General features: G+C 42.7%; 1 protein-coding gene across 2 annotated transcripts; it reads left to right on the top strand.

Annotated features, from left to right (window-relative positions):
- Positions 1-1,853: 1,853 nt before the first annotated feature.
- On the top strand, positions 1,854-18,938 carry map2k7 (mitogen-activated protein kinase kinase 7). 2 transcript variants are annotated; one of them, XM_084930950.1, is made up of 12 exons: positions 1,854-2,068; positions 4,169-4,216; positions 8,291-8,435; positions 8,814-8,880; positions 10,605-10,718; positions 11,300-11,419; positions 11,608-11,715; positions 11,803-11,982; positions 12,605-12,685; positions 13,370-13,512; positions 13,863-13,908; positions 14,017-18,938. In XM_084930950.1, exons 1-12 carry the CDS (start codon positions 1,945-1,947, stop codon positions 14,158-14,160), a joined length of 1,320 nt encoding a protein of 439 aa, XP_084787076.1. In that variant the 5' UTR covers positions 1,854-1,944; the 3' UTR covers positions 14,161-18,938. The 2 variants fall into 2 exon arrangements, with proteins under 2 accessions (XP_084787076.1, XP_084787077.1); XM_084930951.1 differs by lacking the exon at positions 4,169-4,216 and having other exon boundaries at positions 1,855-2,068.
- The last annotated feature ends 374 nt before the right edge of the window (positions 18,939-19,312 follow it).

The following is a 19,312-nucleotide window of genomic DNA, read 5'->3' as shown; positions in this document are numbered from 1 at the left end:
TGGGACGGGGGAAAGGGGCATCTCAAATTCATTTAAATAAAAATAACACAGTAATGTATGGATGGATGCACGTTTAATTTAGTATTTGTGAATGAATGGAGCAGGATGCAAATGGGCTACTCACCTGCTGCAGTGATTGAATAAATACTCACCGGCCACTTTATTAGATACGCCTGTTTTACTGCTCATTAACTCAAACATCTAATCAGCCAATCACATGGCAGCAACTACGTGCACTTACGCACCTCTAGACCTCTAGAAGCAGAACGTGCACATCCGTCACTGCAATTTAGAGAATAGTCCAAAAAACAGGAAATATACAGTGATTTGGCGGTTTTCTGGGTGAAAATGTCCTATTGATGTAAGAGGAGTGAGGTCAGGAAAAAAAGAACCACTTGCTAAATACAAAGTATGTAGAAGAGCATCTCTAAACGTGCAGCGTGTTGAACATTAAAGCAGATGGGCTACAGCAGCAGAAGACCACTATGGCTATACGAGCTGAAGTCAGCATAAAGAGCATGAAAGCATGGATCCATCCTGACTGTTATCAGTGGTTCAGGCTGCTGCTGGTGTAATGCTGTGGATTATATTTTAAGATAGTTCTCAAATGGTATTAGCAAGGTGTACCCAATAAAATGGCTGGTGAGCGTATACAGCCCATTATCACAGATTCTGTATCAACATTTTTCAGTACATTCATTCAAACCTGCCAGAGCAGGACTAAAATGAAATTAGAGGATAAGTAGTTTATTCTCCTGATGGACAAAGTCAAATTATGTCATTTCTTCTTCTCGTGAAGTTACATCAGAGAAAAATCATCAAAAATGTGACTGCCTATTTTTCTATCTTTTAATTAATCAAGTAGCAAGCTAAGTATTTTTGCTCTGTAATGAGCATTTGTTTTAATATGTGAGTCAAAATTTTAGAAGAAAAAAGACTCCTCGTGGCAGTTTTAACCATATCACAGGACTTCAAACGAGACTAGTGAGCAAATCACTTTAACTGGATTCACTGTATTTGCACCAACTCCTGGAGTCTCCCTGACTTTTGACCGGCTGCTAAAGAAGAAAGCATCACCAATGGAAAAACATCAGAACTGGTCCTTAATGGTCGACCTTTCGTGGAAACACGAGTGCCTGGATCCGCAATGATAAGTGCTGATCTGCATCTTATCCTCATGTACTCTCAGCACCATGTAAACAGTAAATTCCAGTAATAATAAATAAATCATTTCACTTCAAATTATCTCAGTAAATGTCCACTACCTGCAGGGAAATTTACCAGATAGAGTTATTTTAACATGTGTGGAATCTTATTGTGTGATTTTTATATCTAAGATACTCTGAACACTTTATATTAGATTGGATTGATGTTCATTTCTTGCATAGAGGGGTGGAAGTACTGAAAACAACTGCTGTAACAATAAGGATGTTGCACATACTATAAAATCCTAGTGTAATCTACCTGTTCAGCAGCATTCGACTCGAACCCGGTCTAGTCTCACTACCAGTTTTAAACCTTCCCTCTCAGTCTTGCTGCTACAAATTATACTGAAATTAACACCTAAACGTGCATTTTGTGCACGTCCTAAAATGCAAACAAACTCTGATTTCTGCTTGCTGCCCAGTAACTGTTTTTTTTTCCAATCCTGAAAATGGGTAATTAATTGGTAATTGCTACCAAGAATATTTGTTTTTAGCAGTATTAGGGTATAAATTATGATTTTCTTTAGGTGGGCACCAAAAATCTATGGGGGAAAAAGAATGAGTGTGGCAGTGGGTCTTTAGGACACAAGTGTTACTGCAGCGTGTGTGTGCGCGCGCGCGTGTGTTGTGTGTATATGTGTGTGTCAGTCAGTCAGTCAGTCAGTGTGCTGCTGGCCTGCCTGCCAGAGAGGGGAGTCGAGAGCTCTGCTGGGAACTACATGGTGCTCAATTTTTCAAGATGTCGTCGCTGGAACAGAGGCTGTCGCGAATCGAAGAGAAACTAAAGCAGGAGAATGAAGAAGCTCGCCGGAGAATCGACCTCAACATCGACATGAGTCCACAGCGGTCACGACCGAGGCCGAGTGAGTGTCCACTGGGGAGGACCGGGGTGTCGGTAACGGCCAGAATAGCAGGGGGAAAGATCGGAGCTGCGGGGCCGGAGAGCGGGGGGAGAGGAGAGGAGCGGAGTGAAGGAGTCGGGGCTGTTATGCTGCTGCTACCTTCATGCTAACAGGCTAGCTACATAAACAAACACAGACTCAGGCTGGCCCGCTTATTTTATTGCCAAATTAATAATTAAATAAGTGGGACATTTTCTGTAGTGAGTAACGTAAAGGAAAAGTATACAAACCGAAGCGATGTTACGAAACATCTTGCCGGTAGACGTGTCCCTGAATCTGTTTTGATTGTCCTGTCAAACATGCTAAGCTAGCAGGCTAGCAGACTCTCTGATAGTCTGTGGCGGGGCCCAGCGTCAGTAAATGTAATGCAGTTTCAGTTTGCGCATGAAAAGCTGTGGTCCTGCCAGTCAGCCGCAGAGCATCCATACACTCTTAAAACCTGCAAGCGGTACATTTGATCGTGATTTTTGCCATAGACTTTATTTTAGTTGCCATTTTGATCTTGACGAAGCATGCTAATTTGAGCAGGCTAAATAACGCTAGCTCTGGATGCGTTAACTTAACGTAGGTTACGGCTTGGCTGTTGTGGCAAACACTGGTGCGACGTAACAAATCTTGTGAAAATTGAGATTTGTCGCACATATATTGAATGAAGCGCTCCACGGGTGTTAGTGGACACAAACTCTGTGTCACAGGAGCTGGTGTTAGCAGTGATGTTGGGGCCCTTTCAGGCGAAAAGTCAAGCAGCAGGAAGATCTGCAGCCTGCCTCTGCTGTGGTTTACACACCAAAGCTCTTCATTATCTTTACATTCTTACCAGCAGACTTTCAAAGTGTTAGCAATCTGAACCCCATTTTTTTCTGCAGATCTTGTTGTCCGTTCATTAGGTTTGAGACCACAAACCTTTTTCCTCCTGTTATTTGAATTGTTTGTTATGAAGCTGATTATGTTGTCACAAAGAGAGTGAATGGGTTAAATCCGAAGTTTTTTCTTATTGTTGAAATCTCATTTGAAGTCTACAACCTGCTAAAAATGTGCTCCCGTGGATTCAAATCCTGGTGATAAAGGTCATTTCTGCGAGATTAAAGCTTGATTTATTGCCAAAAAAGGTGCAAAATTGGCTTTTTTTCCCCCCACCTTGTGTTATTACATGAAAAGTCTGATTGACTCCATTAGAATCACTTGTTTTAACTTTGGCATCATTAATGTCTAATGAAACCATGCAAAACTTAGCCCATCATGACACTTTTCCAACACGACAGGCCCTCTGTGCTTTTTGATCCACCTTATTTTCTTGATAGCATCACAAATGCAGGCAATGGTCACCTAAAAATTGACTGAATAACAACAATAACTGTTTAAAAACTACAACAAGATAAGTGTTATCCCCACTCTGTACTGACTGGAGATAAAATGTTCTTTTCTACAGAATTAGGATGCACCAGTCTAATATCTGGACAAAATATCGAAATATGATTCCTCCAGTGTTTAAATACTGCGGTTTTCCAGTCGTCGAAAATGACGAAATCACCCACCAATGTGTACTTAAGGGCCCGTACCTCAGAGTATTTACTAAATGACGGTCAAATTTTGCATGGCTTCAGTAAATACACTAAAGTTACTGTACAAGGACAAAAAACAGCTGATTATGAGGAGGCCGGGTGGAGCTTTTTTCGGATTTGACTGGTTTCATATGAAGTGACACAGTAAGCTACTGACCCACTTTTTCTTGAACCTTCAATACGTGGCCTTATTTTAAATCCTGGGAAAAGAGTGCCAAAGAAAATATGAGAAACACTATGATTCATTAATGTGCAATGTAATTGATTTTAGTCTTCATGAGATTAATAGACAATAAGAAAAAGTTCAATTTAAGTTTGAACCACTCAAGTTATGTTGTGAAGAAATGAGCGAGTGACGTGTGTGTGTGGTGGGGTGAGGTTTTTTTGTTTGTTTTTGAGGGATTTTTATGATTTGTGTGTGTGTGCAAAAGATGTGCGATTGTCTCAGTAGAACACTGCAGTAATGTGCGTGTGTGTGTATTTTCTTTCCTCCGTCTAGTCATCGTGATCCAGCTCAGTCCTGCTCCAGCCCCTTCCCAGCGTGCAGGTATCATTCAGTCCATCGCTCTCTCTGCCACTGCACCCCCCCACCTTACCAACACCTTTGTCCTCCATTGCATCATCCACTCCCTCCTCCTTCATCTTCTCTCTTTCTTGTTTTTTGTTTTTAATATAAATGCACACTTCTTTAGACCTATAAGACAAGAATAACTTTGGCTGCTCCTTACATTCTCAATAGTTTTCTTCGTTCTGGCTCTGCAAGTAAAGCTTAAAAAACACCTCGATACCACGACTTTCTCCACGTTTCTCTTAACATCCAGTTTAATTTAGAGGTTGAATGGATAGGGCTATGGTGAGAAATATGATACTGTGTTTACAAATGATAGCTAGTGTTAAATCTGACCACCACCTAATATGGGGTTATATCGTCTAGGCAGACTAGAATAGACTTTGAATAACTCATAAAAGTAACTTATGTGAAAGATATGGATTACCATCAGCAGGCCAGCATATAAGCATCCAGTTTTATTTCCTACTCAATAAGGATGCGCCGATCATACAATCTAAATATTGGATAATGGTGATAATACTGTGATCCAACAAGACAATGCTTTTTTTTCTCTAACCATTGTTATCATTGTTTAGTCTCACACTTGTGTGGAAGCTTTTCCTGGACTTCATACAAAGAAACGTGTTTTCTGTCATCTCTGTTGAAGCAACTTTCAGCAGCTCTCTTATTCACACGGGATGGTGGGTAGCTCCACATATTTGATTGGGTAGACTTTTACTCTGAATTACTCTTCCTGACGTGAGTTCAAAGCAGGGATCAACTCCATACAGTCATTTCACTTCACTTGTATCCTGACAGCTCCGCATCCAACACGGGTTTGTGAGGAGCGGTGAAAGGAGGTGCGTTTGGACTGAGAGAAGGAAAGGACAACTGTAAATGAGAGCTATGCACAGTAGCCTGTGATTCTTACAGCGAGCTAGCGCAGATAAATTGGAAAAGCTGGATCGGTGCGTCCCTGCTTCGTGTGGTCATCCTACAGCTGAATCAGTTTAATCCCTGTTTATGAATCCAGCGCTGTTATTTTATCCCAGCACTCATTTACACCTCCTCTACACTCACATCATCCCTCCATCTTTCCATCTCTGCTCCTCCCTCTGTGTGAATGCGTGTCAGTGGCAGGGAAGTGTTGGTATGTGTTAACGTTCACTGTGTGTGTGTGTGGACATGTGTCGGATGATTAACCTGTGTTTCGCTGGAGGCAGAGAATCACGGTGCATGTGGCTTTTTTGCACGGCACGATGGGTTTTTTTTGTTTTGTTTTTTGGGGGTTGTGTTTTGTTTGACACAGTCTCTAATCCAGCATCCCCACTGGTCCGCCTGCAGAAGTGCTGCGAGCACTCCGGCCTCCCTCTCCCTCTCTCTCTGTTTTCTTTGTGTGTCGACTGAAGACTTGCCTTCCTGTCCAAGAGTGACTGTCTGTCTGACTTCCAGCCTCAGTCTGTGCTATGCAGTTTTGGCCGAATCTCTTCTGTCTCTCTCACATCGGATCGTTTGATGTTGTGTGTTTTCTCATCTTCTGGCACCCTCCCCTTCCTTTTGCAGCGGCACTGTGTGAGCAGGAGGCGGTGCAGCAGTGCCTGCGAGTATCTGTGTTTGTGCGTCTCTCCCTTCCCTCGCTCTGTCTGCTCATCAATCCTCCCATCCGTCCATCTGGAGCCAGTCGAATTGTGGAGATGCAATTTGTGCCAAAGACCGCCTGAATCCTCCTTTCTTGTTACACTAACCCCCTCCTCTCCTTCACTAACTGGTTCTCCCCTTACAGGCTTCATTCATACAGGTGACTCACGGATCCAAACGCCCGCTGGCTCTCTACAAAAAAGCTCCAAATCGTATTAACAACAACACTGCATGGTCCTTGAGATACGTTGCATACTGGTTGCAAACCTTTAAGACGATGATGGGAGATTGCTGTTAACCTGTCTGTAATAATATTTACGTTCAGGGTGGTCACTGCAGCTGCTGACTTTCTGTCTGAGAATTTGGTGCATGACCGGTACTAATACTACTGCAGATTGTTTCTTCCTGAAATTCTTTAACACGTCTATTATTGGAGGATGAGTTTGTGCTTGTTTTGCATATGAACCTGATATTACACGGCTGGTGGCGTTTTAACATGTCTTTGAATGCATGATTTGGACTTATCTTTATAAAGGGCTAGAAGCATCTGGTATTCACTGTCTTGATTTCCTTTGCAGCCAAACCACACCTACAGCGCTTTAACAGTTTAACCAAAATATTGTAAAATCGTCTGCAGTTTTTTAAATTTATCAAAAGAAAAATAAGCTGAAATGTGACTTCTCATTTGTATTTGCTCTCACTAATCATTCATGTGTTTAGTCCCCCTTTCAAGCCAGGAAAAGTTAAATAGTGCTGCCTGACTTTATTTAAATAATAGTTCTTTTATTTGATACTACAGTCTGTCGCCTTATTTTTTTATTTTTTTGGTCATGTTTTAGGTTTTCTTTCCTGCAGTTGGTTTTATGGTTAAGATTAGTGGTGCAACGGATCAAAAATCTCACGGTTCGGATCGGATCACGGTTTTAAGTCACGGATCGGATCAATTTTCGGATCAGCGAAAAAAGACAAAAATTGAACATTTAATTATTTACTTATTGAAGTATTTTTTGCCTGTTTAAAAACATTCAACTCTAGTCTCATTCCACGCAATTATTAAAAAAAAAAATTATGGTACAATATAGGGCAGTACAGGGCTTTGTATCTACCACTCAATTCAATTTTATTTTATTTATAAAGTGCCAAATCACAACAACAGTTACCTCAAGGCGGTTTATATTGTAAGGTAGACCCTACAATAATACACACCGCTCATTATATCGCACTCCGCTGTGATATAATGAGCTGTCACGGTGACGTAGCTTACGTTGCCCTGGAGGTCCACCCAGTTGTAGTAGTTAGGGCAACAGAAGATGCCTGGGACAGTTCAGCCATAACTTTAAACTTTTCCTGCTCATACATGCTTGGAACAGGACATCATAGCGTGGCTCAAGCATGTTCATCATAGTTTAAACCCCTTGTTTTGCACAACGGAATACGGCCTCCCGTCTGCAGCTAAACACCCCATTAGCTTTTGTAATAGCTTTAGCCCGGTCGGATTGGGCAGCAAAGGGCTGCTTAAATACCGCAAACTCCTCTGCTCCTCCACTCGGACCGCTAGCGCGGGCCATAACTATTGCTTGACAGACCCACCACGCCACCATACACATACTTTTTTTTTTCTTTTTTTTTTCCCTTCTTTTTCGAATCTTCGGATCACGTGCGTGCCGAACCGTGGAGTGGGATCGGTTCGGATTATGGATCAACCGTGATCCGTTGCACCACTAATTAAGATAAGTCAGTACTTGATAAAATCTGAAATTGCTGGCAATCTAAGGACACATTAAATATGTGCTTCCTCATTACAGGGTTAACCCCTGGTTCAGGTTTTCCTTTGCAGCGCAGGCTAATTAACAACCTCTTTTGGTGCAGGGTTTTGTGCTTGTACTGTTTCCCGCTAGATCGCTTCGTTCTAAGATCTGTAATGAGTAAAATACTTTCATATTCAAAATCGCGGCCTGAAGCAGTAAAAATGAAACCCGTGTTGTAATGAACTTGTAGATTTCCTCTTAAAAACAAACTGTGACTCCCAAACTGTGCATTAAATCTGTGCAGTTTCTCTCTGTCTGAGAATAGTGCTCTGAGATAACCGTCCTGTTTGTTTTAACGTTGGGTCAGGACATCAGCGGAACCAAAACAAAGCTGTAACACTCGAGGAGGGGAAAGAAAAAAAAAACAAGTTCCAGTAATGGCTAAATAATGTGCAGGATCTAGGTCATGTAGCGATGTAATGAGCAAACTCTTTGACCTCAGCAAGCATCATATCTTTCTTTTATTGTGCAGAGAACAGTCAGAATACCATTAAAAACGCCACATTATCGCCTTCTTTACTGGTGGTCAGCAGCTTTAAGTAGCTACCATCCCTTTAAGCAACAGTACCATCATCATCCATCTTCTCCTTTCAGGGTCTAATTTTTCATATCCCCTCTCCCCCAGCGCTCCAGCTGCCCCTGGCTAACGATGGAGGCAGCCGTTCGTCATCTTCAGAGAGCTCGCCTCAGCACCACCCGTACCCCAGCCGCCCACGACACATGCTAACCCTGCCTACGCCTCCGTATGGCCTACAGAAGAGCCTAGAGAAGTGCGTTCACATTTTAAACAAAGTGTGCTGTTCTGATTACAAGAAAAAAAGCATTTACAGGTTTTACTGTGTCCCCGTGGTCCTATAATGAATGGTAATGGTTTTGATTAAAAAATCAGTAACCTTTCTGGGAGTATCCCAGTACTCACATTAATTTGTAAGACAAAGAAGGAACACAGAGAGTAGATGCACACTCTGTGACAGGTCATGATGTTGTGTGTTATGGATGTACATGCAGAGTGTGGGTGAAAGAGACGCTCAGTAATCCACTCCATTTATGAGTCAGGTCTCTCATCTGGCAGCGTAGGTTGTACGCACTTCCTGTTGCATTTCCTGACACTGATTTCTTTTCCTTTTTGTCCTTCGCCTCCCCTGCAGTGCAGAGATTGACCAGAAATTGCAGGAGATCATGAAACAGACGGGTTATTTGAAGATCGACGGGCAGGTGAGACACGTTGTAGTTACAGAAGTGAAACTAAGAATGAGGACGCAGACGTGATGTGGCTTTTGCTTTGTGTCTCTGTGAGCTGACGCTTTTTAGCAAACGCTGTCTGTGCAACCAAACCTCAACGCTCAATCTTCTTCCAAAACAATAAAAAAAAATGTTTTTAAAAATAGCGTCTGGCACTCAGGCGTGAATCAAACTATAATTGTGACCTCTTTCCCCCCCAAAGATTTATATCCTGTTAACGGGCCTGGTTAGTTGTACTACAGAGAAAGTAGGAAAATAATAAATAGTAAATGGACTGGTTTTTATATAGCACTCAAGTACTCTACTTGAGTGCTCATAGCGCTTTAATCGGTGTGTCTCATTCACATAAGCACATTTTTCTACATCTGAGTCTACACACACTTACTCCCAACGTGTTTACCAAAGATACTTTGTCATGCAGACTGGAATAGGCAGGGATCAAACTGCAAACCTTCCAAGTAGTAGATCATTTGCTCTACGACAGCTTCCAGCACCTGGTATTCCCACTTCCAATAGGAACCAAGCCCAAACCTATTTAGCCTCTGAGATCAGGTGAGGTCAGGGTGGTATAGCTGGCTAATAATATACAGAAATTAAGCCAGACGTATTTGTTAGTTGCGGTGCGGTATACTTACAGGTTACATGGTGTGTGTTTGTACGCACGCTCTCTCCGGGTTCTCCGGCTTCCTCCCACAGTCCAAAGACGTGCTCTTAGTCAACAAGGTGCTGGAAACCTTCAAGATTTTGGTCCATGTTGACGTGACAGCGTCACACATTTGCTGCAGATTTGTCAGCTGCAGGTCTGTGATGTAAATCTCCACAATATCCCAGAGGTCCTCTATTGAGACCTTGTGACTCTGGAGGTCGTTTGAGTACACTGAAAGAAACCAGTTTGAGATGATTTGATGTGGTCTGTAATGTCACAGGGCCTGTCTGGCATCCAAAACCATGCCATGTTCAAAATCCACCTAATTCTCCATTCTGATGCTCAGTTTGAACTTCAGCAGGTTGTCTTGAGCATGTTTACATTCCTAAGTGCTGTCATGTGATTGGCTGATTAGAAATGTCATGAAGGAGCAGTTGAAGAGGTCCACCTAATAAATAAATAAATAAATAAATAAATAAATAAATAAGCACAGAGAACCGTGTTAAATCGGGTCCACGTCCAGCATGTTCTTGGGCAGTGCACAGACAGCAAACAGAGCATCATGCACACCAGCAACAACCTTGGCGTGTCTGCTGTTTGCTGAACAATGTCTGGCCTTGTTTAGTTTGTGTGTTTTTTCTCCCTCTTCCAGCCTTCGGGTCTAGTTTCATACCGAGTGTCAGTCGGAGTTTGAAGATGCTTGAGAAAATTATATGACTCATTACTGCTCTCCAGATTGTTTGTTCTTCTTCTCATTAGCCCAAAGGCTCTGCTACATAACGCACTCAGTGAGCTGTCACTCACTGCAGCACAGTCAACAGTGACTTATTTTTAACAAAGCAAGGCAATTACGCATCTTCTCACTGTGTGCTGCTAGTCTTTAGCCTTGGCTGATCCACAGATCCAAGCGTTTGTTCTCAAGTATCACAGAGCAGTTCACTGTTGCTGCATGATGCAGAAAGTTTTCAGGTTGTTAAAGAGTTTGTATTTGTATTGTTTTAACATTTGAATCACTAAAATACTTGAAACAGAGTCTGAAATGTTGTTTCAGCGGTATCCAGCAGAGGTAACAGACCTGTTTAGCGAGGGGGAGATCGGCAGCGGGACTTGTGGACAAGTCTTCAAAGTGCGATTCAAGAAGACGGGCCATGTCATTGCGGTCAAAGTAAGACAGTTGTTTTTTGTTTGTTTTTTTTTTAAATGGGCAAAAAAGAAAAAACAAACCAAAAAAAATCATAACTGATCAAAATTAAACACTATACACACAAATATTGCATTTGTCTTTGCAAGACTTGATAATAATGCAATAAATTTTGATTTTGAAATTCTTACCATTATGTATGTATGTGTAAAATCTCAGACAAGTTTGAATCCTGGTGACTTTCACCTCAACGTCAAGGTTTTTACAGTATTTCTGGCGGCTCATAAAGGGGTTCGGGTGAAGAGTGAAGCTGGGACCCAGCCCCGGATCAGGATAGATGGATGGACACGCCTGGTTCATCACATCACTTGATAATGTAGTTGTACTCATTCGTTTTGTTCCCCATTGTCAGAAAGTTAAAGGCGCAGGAAAACAGTTACAGCCCCATATAACAAACCCGCTATTAATGAGATCATTTAATTGTAGCCCTTCTGGGATGTTTAATAATTAGGCAGTCAGTCAAAGCACCAGAGGAGCCTTTGTTTTATTAAAGCCTACACTCGGCGTAGTGCCTGTGTTCATTTACGTTGTCTGTGTGTCACCAGCAAATGCGTCGCACAGGAAACAAAGACGAGAACAAGCGGATCTTGATGGACCTGGACGTGGTGCTGAAGAGTCATGACTGCCCTTACATCATCCAGTGCTACGGCGCCATAGTGACCAACGTGGGTGTTCCCAAAATACTTAACTGTTTGTAATCACAGCAATAAAATTATAGTACTGTAACAGTGCAGCCCCAGGTTTATTTTATATATCTGCACCCAGGGTGTTTTTGACTCTTATTTTAGTGAACTCCCAAGCTCCCAGACCTTAGCTACTAACTGTGTGTGTGTGTGTGTGTGTGTGTGTGTAGACGGATGTATTCATCGCCATGGAGCTGATGGGAACTTGTGCTGAGAAGCTAAAGAAGAGAATCCAGGGTCCCATCCCAGAGCGAATCCTCGGAAAGATGACAGTGGCAGTAAGTGGCAGGAACACACACAAACCACTCTGCTCCTATGTTCGTTTTTGTTCTTACAATCTCTGTGTGTGTGTGTCCCCTCTGTAGATAGTGAAAGCGTTGCTGTACCTGAAAGAGAAACACGGCGTTATCCACCGGGACGTCAAACCCTCTAACATCCTGTTAGACGCTAAAGGTCAGATTAAATTGTGCGACTTCGGCATCAGCGGACGCCTCGTCGACTCCAAGGCCAAGACCCGCAGCGCCGGCTGTGCTGCCTACATGGCAGTAAGTGAAAACACACATACACACAGTCTAGCTGTTAAGGGGATGTGTGTACACTACTTAAAAACTTTAAGACACACTTTAGCATCAAGTCGGTTAAGCTTCTGTGTATTGATCTGGTCAGTTAAGTAGCCGAGATGGTTGTTAATTAGTTTCAGTTAATTAGTTATGTTACATTTGAGTCTGATGCCACCAGGCTTCACCTCAGGCTGTCCAGGAGCTGAGTGATGCCCTGAACCAGATCTGGGAGGAGATCCCCAAAGGGGGTAGTCTCATTAGTTTACTTTAATTTTTGGGTGTCTTAGAATTCAACCCTGATAACCTGTTATTGCTGCTTTGTTGTGGACAATGCTATGCAGGATAACTTGGTGAGAGTAGAAGATTTTAATCAATCAAGTATAAACGAACTGACTACAAACTAAGTGAGGGAACCACAGAGCAGCTTTAGTGGTGACTGTCACGATGGTGTAAGATAAAGCACAAGACTTGAACGTGTTCAAACTTTGAGTGTTTATGAGGCTGTGCTTGCAGAAATCCCACTCCACACAATGCACATTCTCGGGACAGCTAACCTTAGTGTTGCCTGTTCTTTTCTCTTTTTTTTTTTTTTTTCTCGTTCTTGCAGCCTGAAAGAATAGACCCTCCAGATCCCACCAAACCTGACTATGACATCCGGGCAGACGTGTGGAGCCTCGGCATCTCTCTGGTAAGTCTGTCATTTCAGTCTAAGGTGCTGCAGTGACTGTCAGTGGTGCCCTTGGTCGTAATATTTACATCGATGACACTGAAAGACAGTTGCAAAATAAGAACCAAACGGCAGATCCATTCACATTAAAACAGCTGTTTGAATGTGCAGCTGTGATGCATGAGGTGATGCAGCGATAAGATGTGGTAATAACGGCATGTCGCAAATCGACTAACATTTTTAACAAGTGTGGTCATAACTGCATCGGTTTCTAGTGGCTGCGAATACTGGGAGTTAAGTAGGTCAGATTACGAGTAGTGTAGACCGGCGTGTAGCATTTTGTGTGTGTGCAAACTAAAATTGTTCATGTCCAACCGTTTAGATTAGCAAATACGTTTCTATGAGCGGCAAATTATTGTTCTGCTAACATGAGAAAAAACATGCAACGCAACACGAGTGCATAAATTTGACCTGTGATGTTTAAAATTTATAGATTCTGTCTTATTACTTATCATGTTTTTTTTAATTGAATATAGTTTGTTATAACCAGATAGGAACGGTTAGCGTTGCGTATTAGTTGACACAAACTGTAATCTAAAAGTTCACTCTTGGGCTCAAAAACCAAAGTACAAAGTGACAGAAATGTTTTTGTTTCTATTTGTAGATCACTTGAGGGCATTAACAGGTTTCTTGTGGTTCTTCCAGGTGGAGTTGGCTACAGGACAGTTTCCCTACAAGAACTGCAAGACAGACTTTGAGGTTCTGACCAAAGTGCTGCAGGAGGACCCTCCTCTACTGCCTCTCGGCATGGGTTTCTCCCTCGACTTCCAGTCCTTTGTCAAAGACTGGTGAGTGAAAATTCCTCTGTAAAGCTGGTGCTCACTGACAGCAGTCCACTCTAGAGCCATCATGTGATCAGGGTGATGACTGGACAGCTGTGTCCACATTAAGAGTAAACGTTTCTGTTCTCTCAGGCTTATAATTCATCTGTGTGCACGAATGTGATCATCTGTGGTGCAGTTTGTGTATATTTAAATGGGTGTTTTGTTGTTATTTGTCTTGTATTTCAGTCTTTCTGATCTCTTGTGTACTTCTGTAAAATACATGCCTAATTTTCCTGTAACAAAATGTGCAATAGAAATAATATTGATGCTAAGTTCATAAAAAATTTGCGTAAAATGCATTTATCTCTCTATAGCCTCACAAAGGATCACAGAAAAAGGCCAAAATACCATCAGCTGCTGGTGAGTCGCCTTTTTTTTTTTTTTTTTAATGGTCGACCCAGATCTTTTAAATTACTCACAGCACAACTGTAGGTAAATGCAATATTTATCTTTTCTCCTCCATTTTAGGAGCATAGTTTCATCCGGCGTTATGAGGTGCTCGACGTAGACGTGGCTGGTTGGTTTCAGGTGGTGATGGATCGCACCGAGTCGCCTCGCAGCAGCCAGTGTTACAGCCATCAGCATCAACTCCACTCGCTCTTCAGTAGGTAGCCTAGCCTCGACCAGCCTGGCGTCAGCTTAGCCGTACGCTAGACTAGCCTAGCTTTAGCTTTGCCAAGCCCAGACTCAGTCTATTCTAGTCTAGTCGTCCGCAGCTACGCCAAGCGCTACACCCATCCCGTCTGTCCATCTGTCCCCCGGGGAAGAAGAGACCTGAAGATCCCACAGAGGAGGGAGGCACGAAGACTCAGTGGAGGACTCTGGATGGACAGATTAAGCGATGGAGCGACAGAGGGATGGATGGCTGACGCAGGTGGTTCTGGTTATTAGGGTGCTGAATCTGGACAGACAGACACGGGGTTGGGGGGGGGGGGAGGGCGATGCACGCTGTAGTGAGCTTTATTTGGTTTAGACACTGTTAGCGCTCACCACGCTATCATCACATCACAGTGTGTGTTGCAGCCAGACACTCACATACAAACTGTGTGTGTAGCTTGTATATGCTTTTACATTTTCTCCTCTTTTCAGTAGTTTTACACACACGTCTGTCTGTCGCCGACATTGATCCAAGCCATTGGATTCGTAAACAGAGTAGTCACTACACACTGGAACAAAGCATCTGCTACTTCAGCAAAAACAAGTCGCTCTTGTACATAAACGATTTAGAGGAAAGAACAAAGTCTGGTGCAATTATGATTCTTCAGGTGTTTCTACCATCACACATTCTCAGGCTGTATCTATATGTAGTGTGTGTGTGTCTGTGTGCGTGTGTATATGTCAGTGTGAGCATTTCTATGTATGGATAACTATAACGACTCACTCACCGGCTTTTAATAGTGAGGTTGTATTTCCTCGTTAATTCACCTTCACACTACAGCTCTAACACACAAACGAGAACAGATTAATCTGTTGGCTGTGCTTTTAATTTGAAAGGCTTTTGTTTTTTTTGTTTTTTTAAATAGCATAATTTTTTGTGTTGGGGAGAAACAATGAAAAACACTCACAAAAAAATTAGCGTTGCATTTTAGCTTTATAGAAAATAAGTCGTGTATTGTTTTGAAGACGGGTTTTCTTTGGTGATCGATGCGTGCCGCGAGTGCATCCACACTGACGTTTTTGTTTTAAAAGGTGTAGTTTTTACTACATGTGCGATGAACATCCACACAGCAAGCGTGACTTTTGAAAATGCAGCTGACCCAGTTTTACTTTGAAAACTCCTGCTGTAGTGGGTCATGCGCCGTAATGTCACCATATTGGCTTTGCAACGACCTCCAGTCTATAGCCCAGGTTCACACACATTTGGCTGTTAACGGGTCTGTAAATTAGGCAGCAGGGTATGATGAGGTACCTTCTGATTCGTCAGACATAAGCTGGAACTTGCAATACTAATCAGGAACTAATCAGAGTTCAGTTTATTTAGGCATTTAAAACACTACAAAAAGCTGCCACGTGTCATTCTTTTATTTGTACTTTCAACAAAAGCAGAAATGTAACTAATTATGAGCCAATTTTAAAAATCCAAACATGCACAAAGTTTGGAAAGACGCAAAGAGTGTGGTTTGTAATGGAGAGCCCACTTCCAATCAAGCTAGGTTGTAGTAGACCCTGTGCATGAATGTGAACAGTACAGGGAGAAGCTTGGAAACTGCGACAGTCTCTTGTGTTACGTTCAGAAGCCGTCTCGCCTCATTTGTCCAAGCAGAAAAGCTTCTTGCTGTTGGCTTTGTTGCTCTGGAGTATTTTCCTGAAGCTACCGGCCCTCTGCTTCCTGTTTACACTGACACACTTGTTCACGTTGTATGCCGATATATCAGCGTGATATAGTGTTACAGGCGTGTTTAGTGTAGACGGAGATTTTTAATGAAAAACGCCGTTTTAAAATGAAACGTATTAGTGTGGATGTAGCTTGAACTTCTTCTGGAAGATTGAAAGTTGAAAGATTTAACAAATGTTACAAGAGAGAGAGCAGCTGGGTGATTTTAAAAAATGGGAGCGTTTTTGGGGGTTTTGTACAGAGAATTTAAAAGGTGTAGATCTTATGACCTGTGGAGCATTTCTTTACTTCACTCTCTGTTCGTCTACCTCTTCCTTTTTGTCCACCTCTCTGCCTCCGTAGTGCTCCACAGTGTTCTTAGACCAAAGGCTGCGCGTGGGTTGTTGGCGGAGGCCGAGAGATTTAGATTTGCTCCTGCAAACCTTCAGATATTAAGAATCCACGGAGGAGAGTCTGAGCAGTGCTGGTGTGTTTTTTTAGGAGGCTAAAACTGTCAGGCTGGGGCCTGTAATTCCATTTTGTTTATATTGGATCATTATCCTGTTTTTACTGAGCTTTTGGATAAATATCAATGATATGCCATTAATTTCTGCTGATTTATCTGAGTCATTTCTTTTCCCCCAATTCTCCTTTTATTCTTCAGCTGCGCAGTGGATTACTGGACTGATTTGGTTTCATTATTATATACTGAGACCAAGAAAGGCAGCACATTGTTACAGTCAAGATGTAAAAGATGACTAGGAGGTGGAAAAAAGAGGAGTTGTTACCTTTTGCAGAATTACTTTAATTGATTAGGTAAAAAAATCCCCATTCAAAGCTTTTTTTTTTTTCTTCTTTTTTTTCACTCCCTGTTTATTTCTACAAAACAAACAGGCTGACCACTGGCACGTGAGTTACAGTTTGAGAACCCAGCTTAAAGGATGTGTGTACATATACTGTGTAAACGTGAGTGCAAGTCTACATAGGCCGACTGAGCAGAGCGCTAATATCTCCCTTCTTGCGGGACCACAGCCAAAGCATGCTAGATGTTCAGACTACATCCCACAAACACCAAATCACTGCTAGACAGAACAGAGGAGAGGCGATGACGGAGAGGGGGAAACGCGAAGTCAGAGAGACGGAGAGGGGTCCGGGAATGTTGTCAAGATTGTAGAAATGAGTGTGGGGTGGGGCAACGTGAGGTGACGAGGAGGATAAAGAAAGCGTGGTGGCAAGTTCAAGGAAAGTCGGAGACAAGCTGAGTGACAGGAAGTAAGTGTAAGAAAGGAAGCAGTTTCACACAGGAGTGCTGAGCTCTGAGGCTAGCTGTTTGTTTTTGTTTGTTTCAGGGGGGGGGGGTTTGTAAAGAGCTTTCATGGTGTTACGCCAACCTACCAATTCTGATTTTAGCGATTTAGCTTGTTGCGTTTGTGACGTTTACTGTTCTGTTCGGACTGTTATTTATTTGCATTGCTGCTGCTGCTGCTACTGTTTTTTTTATTGCGTTAGACGCTGCTGTCACTTCTTTTCCCCAAAGGACGAATATTTTATTCTTGTTCTTTTAAGCCAAATAAGTGAAATAATGCAATGTCGATACACGTGTTACCAAAAAAAGCAAGTCTGAAGAGAGCAAAAGCAAGTGAGAGAAGCTTGGATAGATTAGAGAAGGACGTGCAGAAAGGTTGGCTTCACGCAAGTACTAACTCACGCCTCACCTCAAATGTACCTCTTGTGTGTATTGAAAGCAGTTAATTGTCATATCCTGATGCCACACTACACACTACTACTCTGTACAGTGTAGATATGATTTGGGGGTTGGGCGGGTCTGTCTGTCTGTCCAGATGCTTTGTGCCACATCCATCCAACACTCTGTCCATCCACTCCTCCATCTGTCTGCAGGTCGCCTGCAAGCTTGACAACCTTGATAGTTCACACCAAAGGTGACCACAACTTAACAAAAAGATGAAAGAGCATTGTTGTTATCATTATGAGTCTTGTTATTGACATTATAATTGATTACTCTTAGCTATGATTATATATGAAATCTCTCTAGCTAGTGGGAGAGGATGTGTGTGTATGTGTGTGTGGGGGGGGGGGAGTATGTCCCATGTATGTGTCATATACAGTACAGAGGGAGACTGGTGCAATAATACATGACCAGCTGGCTCAAACTCACCGCGGGCCTGAGTCAGGAACTGAGCTCACCTGACTCTTGGCATCACTGAGCACCTGAATGTTAGCCGTTCTGGATAAGCGGTGTCACACCGCTGCTACACAACTGGCTCTGTTAGCTCTGGGCTTACCGATCTGAGTGTGTCCTCTTCAGTCAAGTTATTGAAGCCGCAAAAGAGGTGTTAAAGGTTAAGAGGTATACCGTTAATGTAAAACATTAAAAGTGACATTGTGCTCATTTCTAACTCCATATTTTTAGTAAGAGAATCAACTAGAGTAGCTTTGCACGATTCAGCCCCAGCATAGATTCAGCTTCTAAGCCCCACCTCCTTATAACCATATAAGGAAATATGTAGGAAAGTGATTATCCAGTGTTACAGTATCTGTGTAATGCAGAAAATAAAGCATAATGGGAATTGGAAGCACATATTTCCTTACTTGGCTAAAATAATCCTGATAATTTAAGAAGACTCATCAACACAAACTGAAATTAATGTTTGATTTATAACCAATATTCTCACACACGGACCTTTAATGTCGTGTACAGATGATGCTGCGTCAGACCCAATTAGTCTTTCTGTAGTTTTTATCTGTAGATGCTGATTGATTAGGTTGCTGGTTTGGTAAGCTCGCTCCAAGTTGTTAAATGTTTCTGAATGATGACTCCGGTGTGACCCGATCATGTTAATTAGTCCCAGTTAAAGGTGGGCCAGCTTTGTGATGCAGAAAAACCCGGCTTGATCCTGACTCACTGACCCAGGCCTCTGAGCAGATGTGAGGTGGAGTTGGCCTGACTCCGTTAGTTCAGCCGTTCTCTGGTTTTCATACGGACACCGGATGTGAGCTGGAACTGATTTAAAGTGGTGCACACTTCCATACGACGGGTGAAACCCCCCCCCCCCCCCCCCCCCCCCCAAAACTATTATATACAGCCCTGGTTCTGGTGCTCTGCCATCACAGCAGCCTGAGCTCTTCTCATCGGTGCAGTTTCAAATACAAGCTCGGCAGTACACGCCGCACTTCCTATTCAGCGCTCAGTGTTCAAACTGTGCGTGCATGCGTGTGCCTCGGCTAACTCGTGATAAAGCTGGACCCAGTCTCCCGCTGTTGAGGTTCTTTGTTATTAAGCTGACGTGTATTTCACAAACACGCGCACACACTTGCCGACCGTGCCGTTGGTGTGCATTTTCACTTGGTTGGCTGACGGTGCCACACACCACCTTTAAATCCTGTCACATGTAATTGCTTGTATGTGTGTTTGTGTGAGAGTCGGGGGGG

The sequence above is a fragment of the Perissodus microlepis genome, chromosome 6, assembly GCF_051167445.1.
Source record: "Perissodus microlepis isolate ML-2025 ecotype Zambia chromosome 6, ASM5116744v1, whole genome shotgun sequence".
In the NCBI taxonomy this organism is placed as follows: domain Eukaryota; kingdom Metazoa; phylum Chordata; class Actinopteri; order Cichliformes; family Cichlidae; genus Perissodus; species Perissodus microlepis.
Note: the sequence above shows the minus strand (reverse complement) of the source record. Positions and strands in the feature narration are given on the sequence as shown.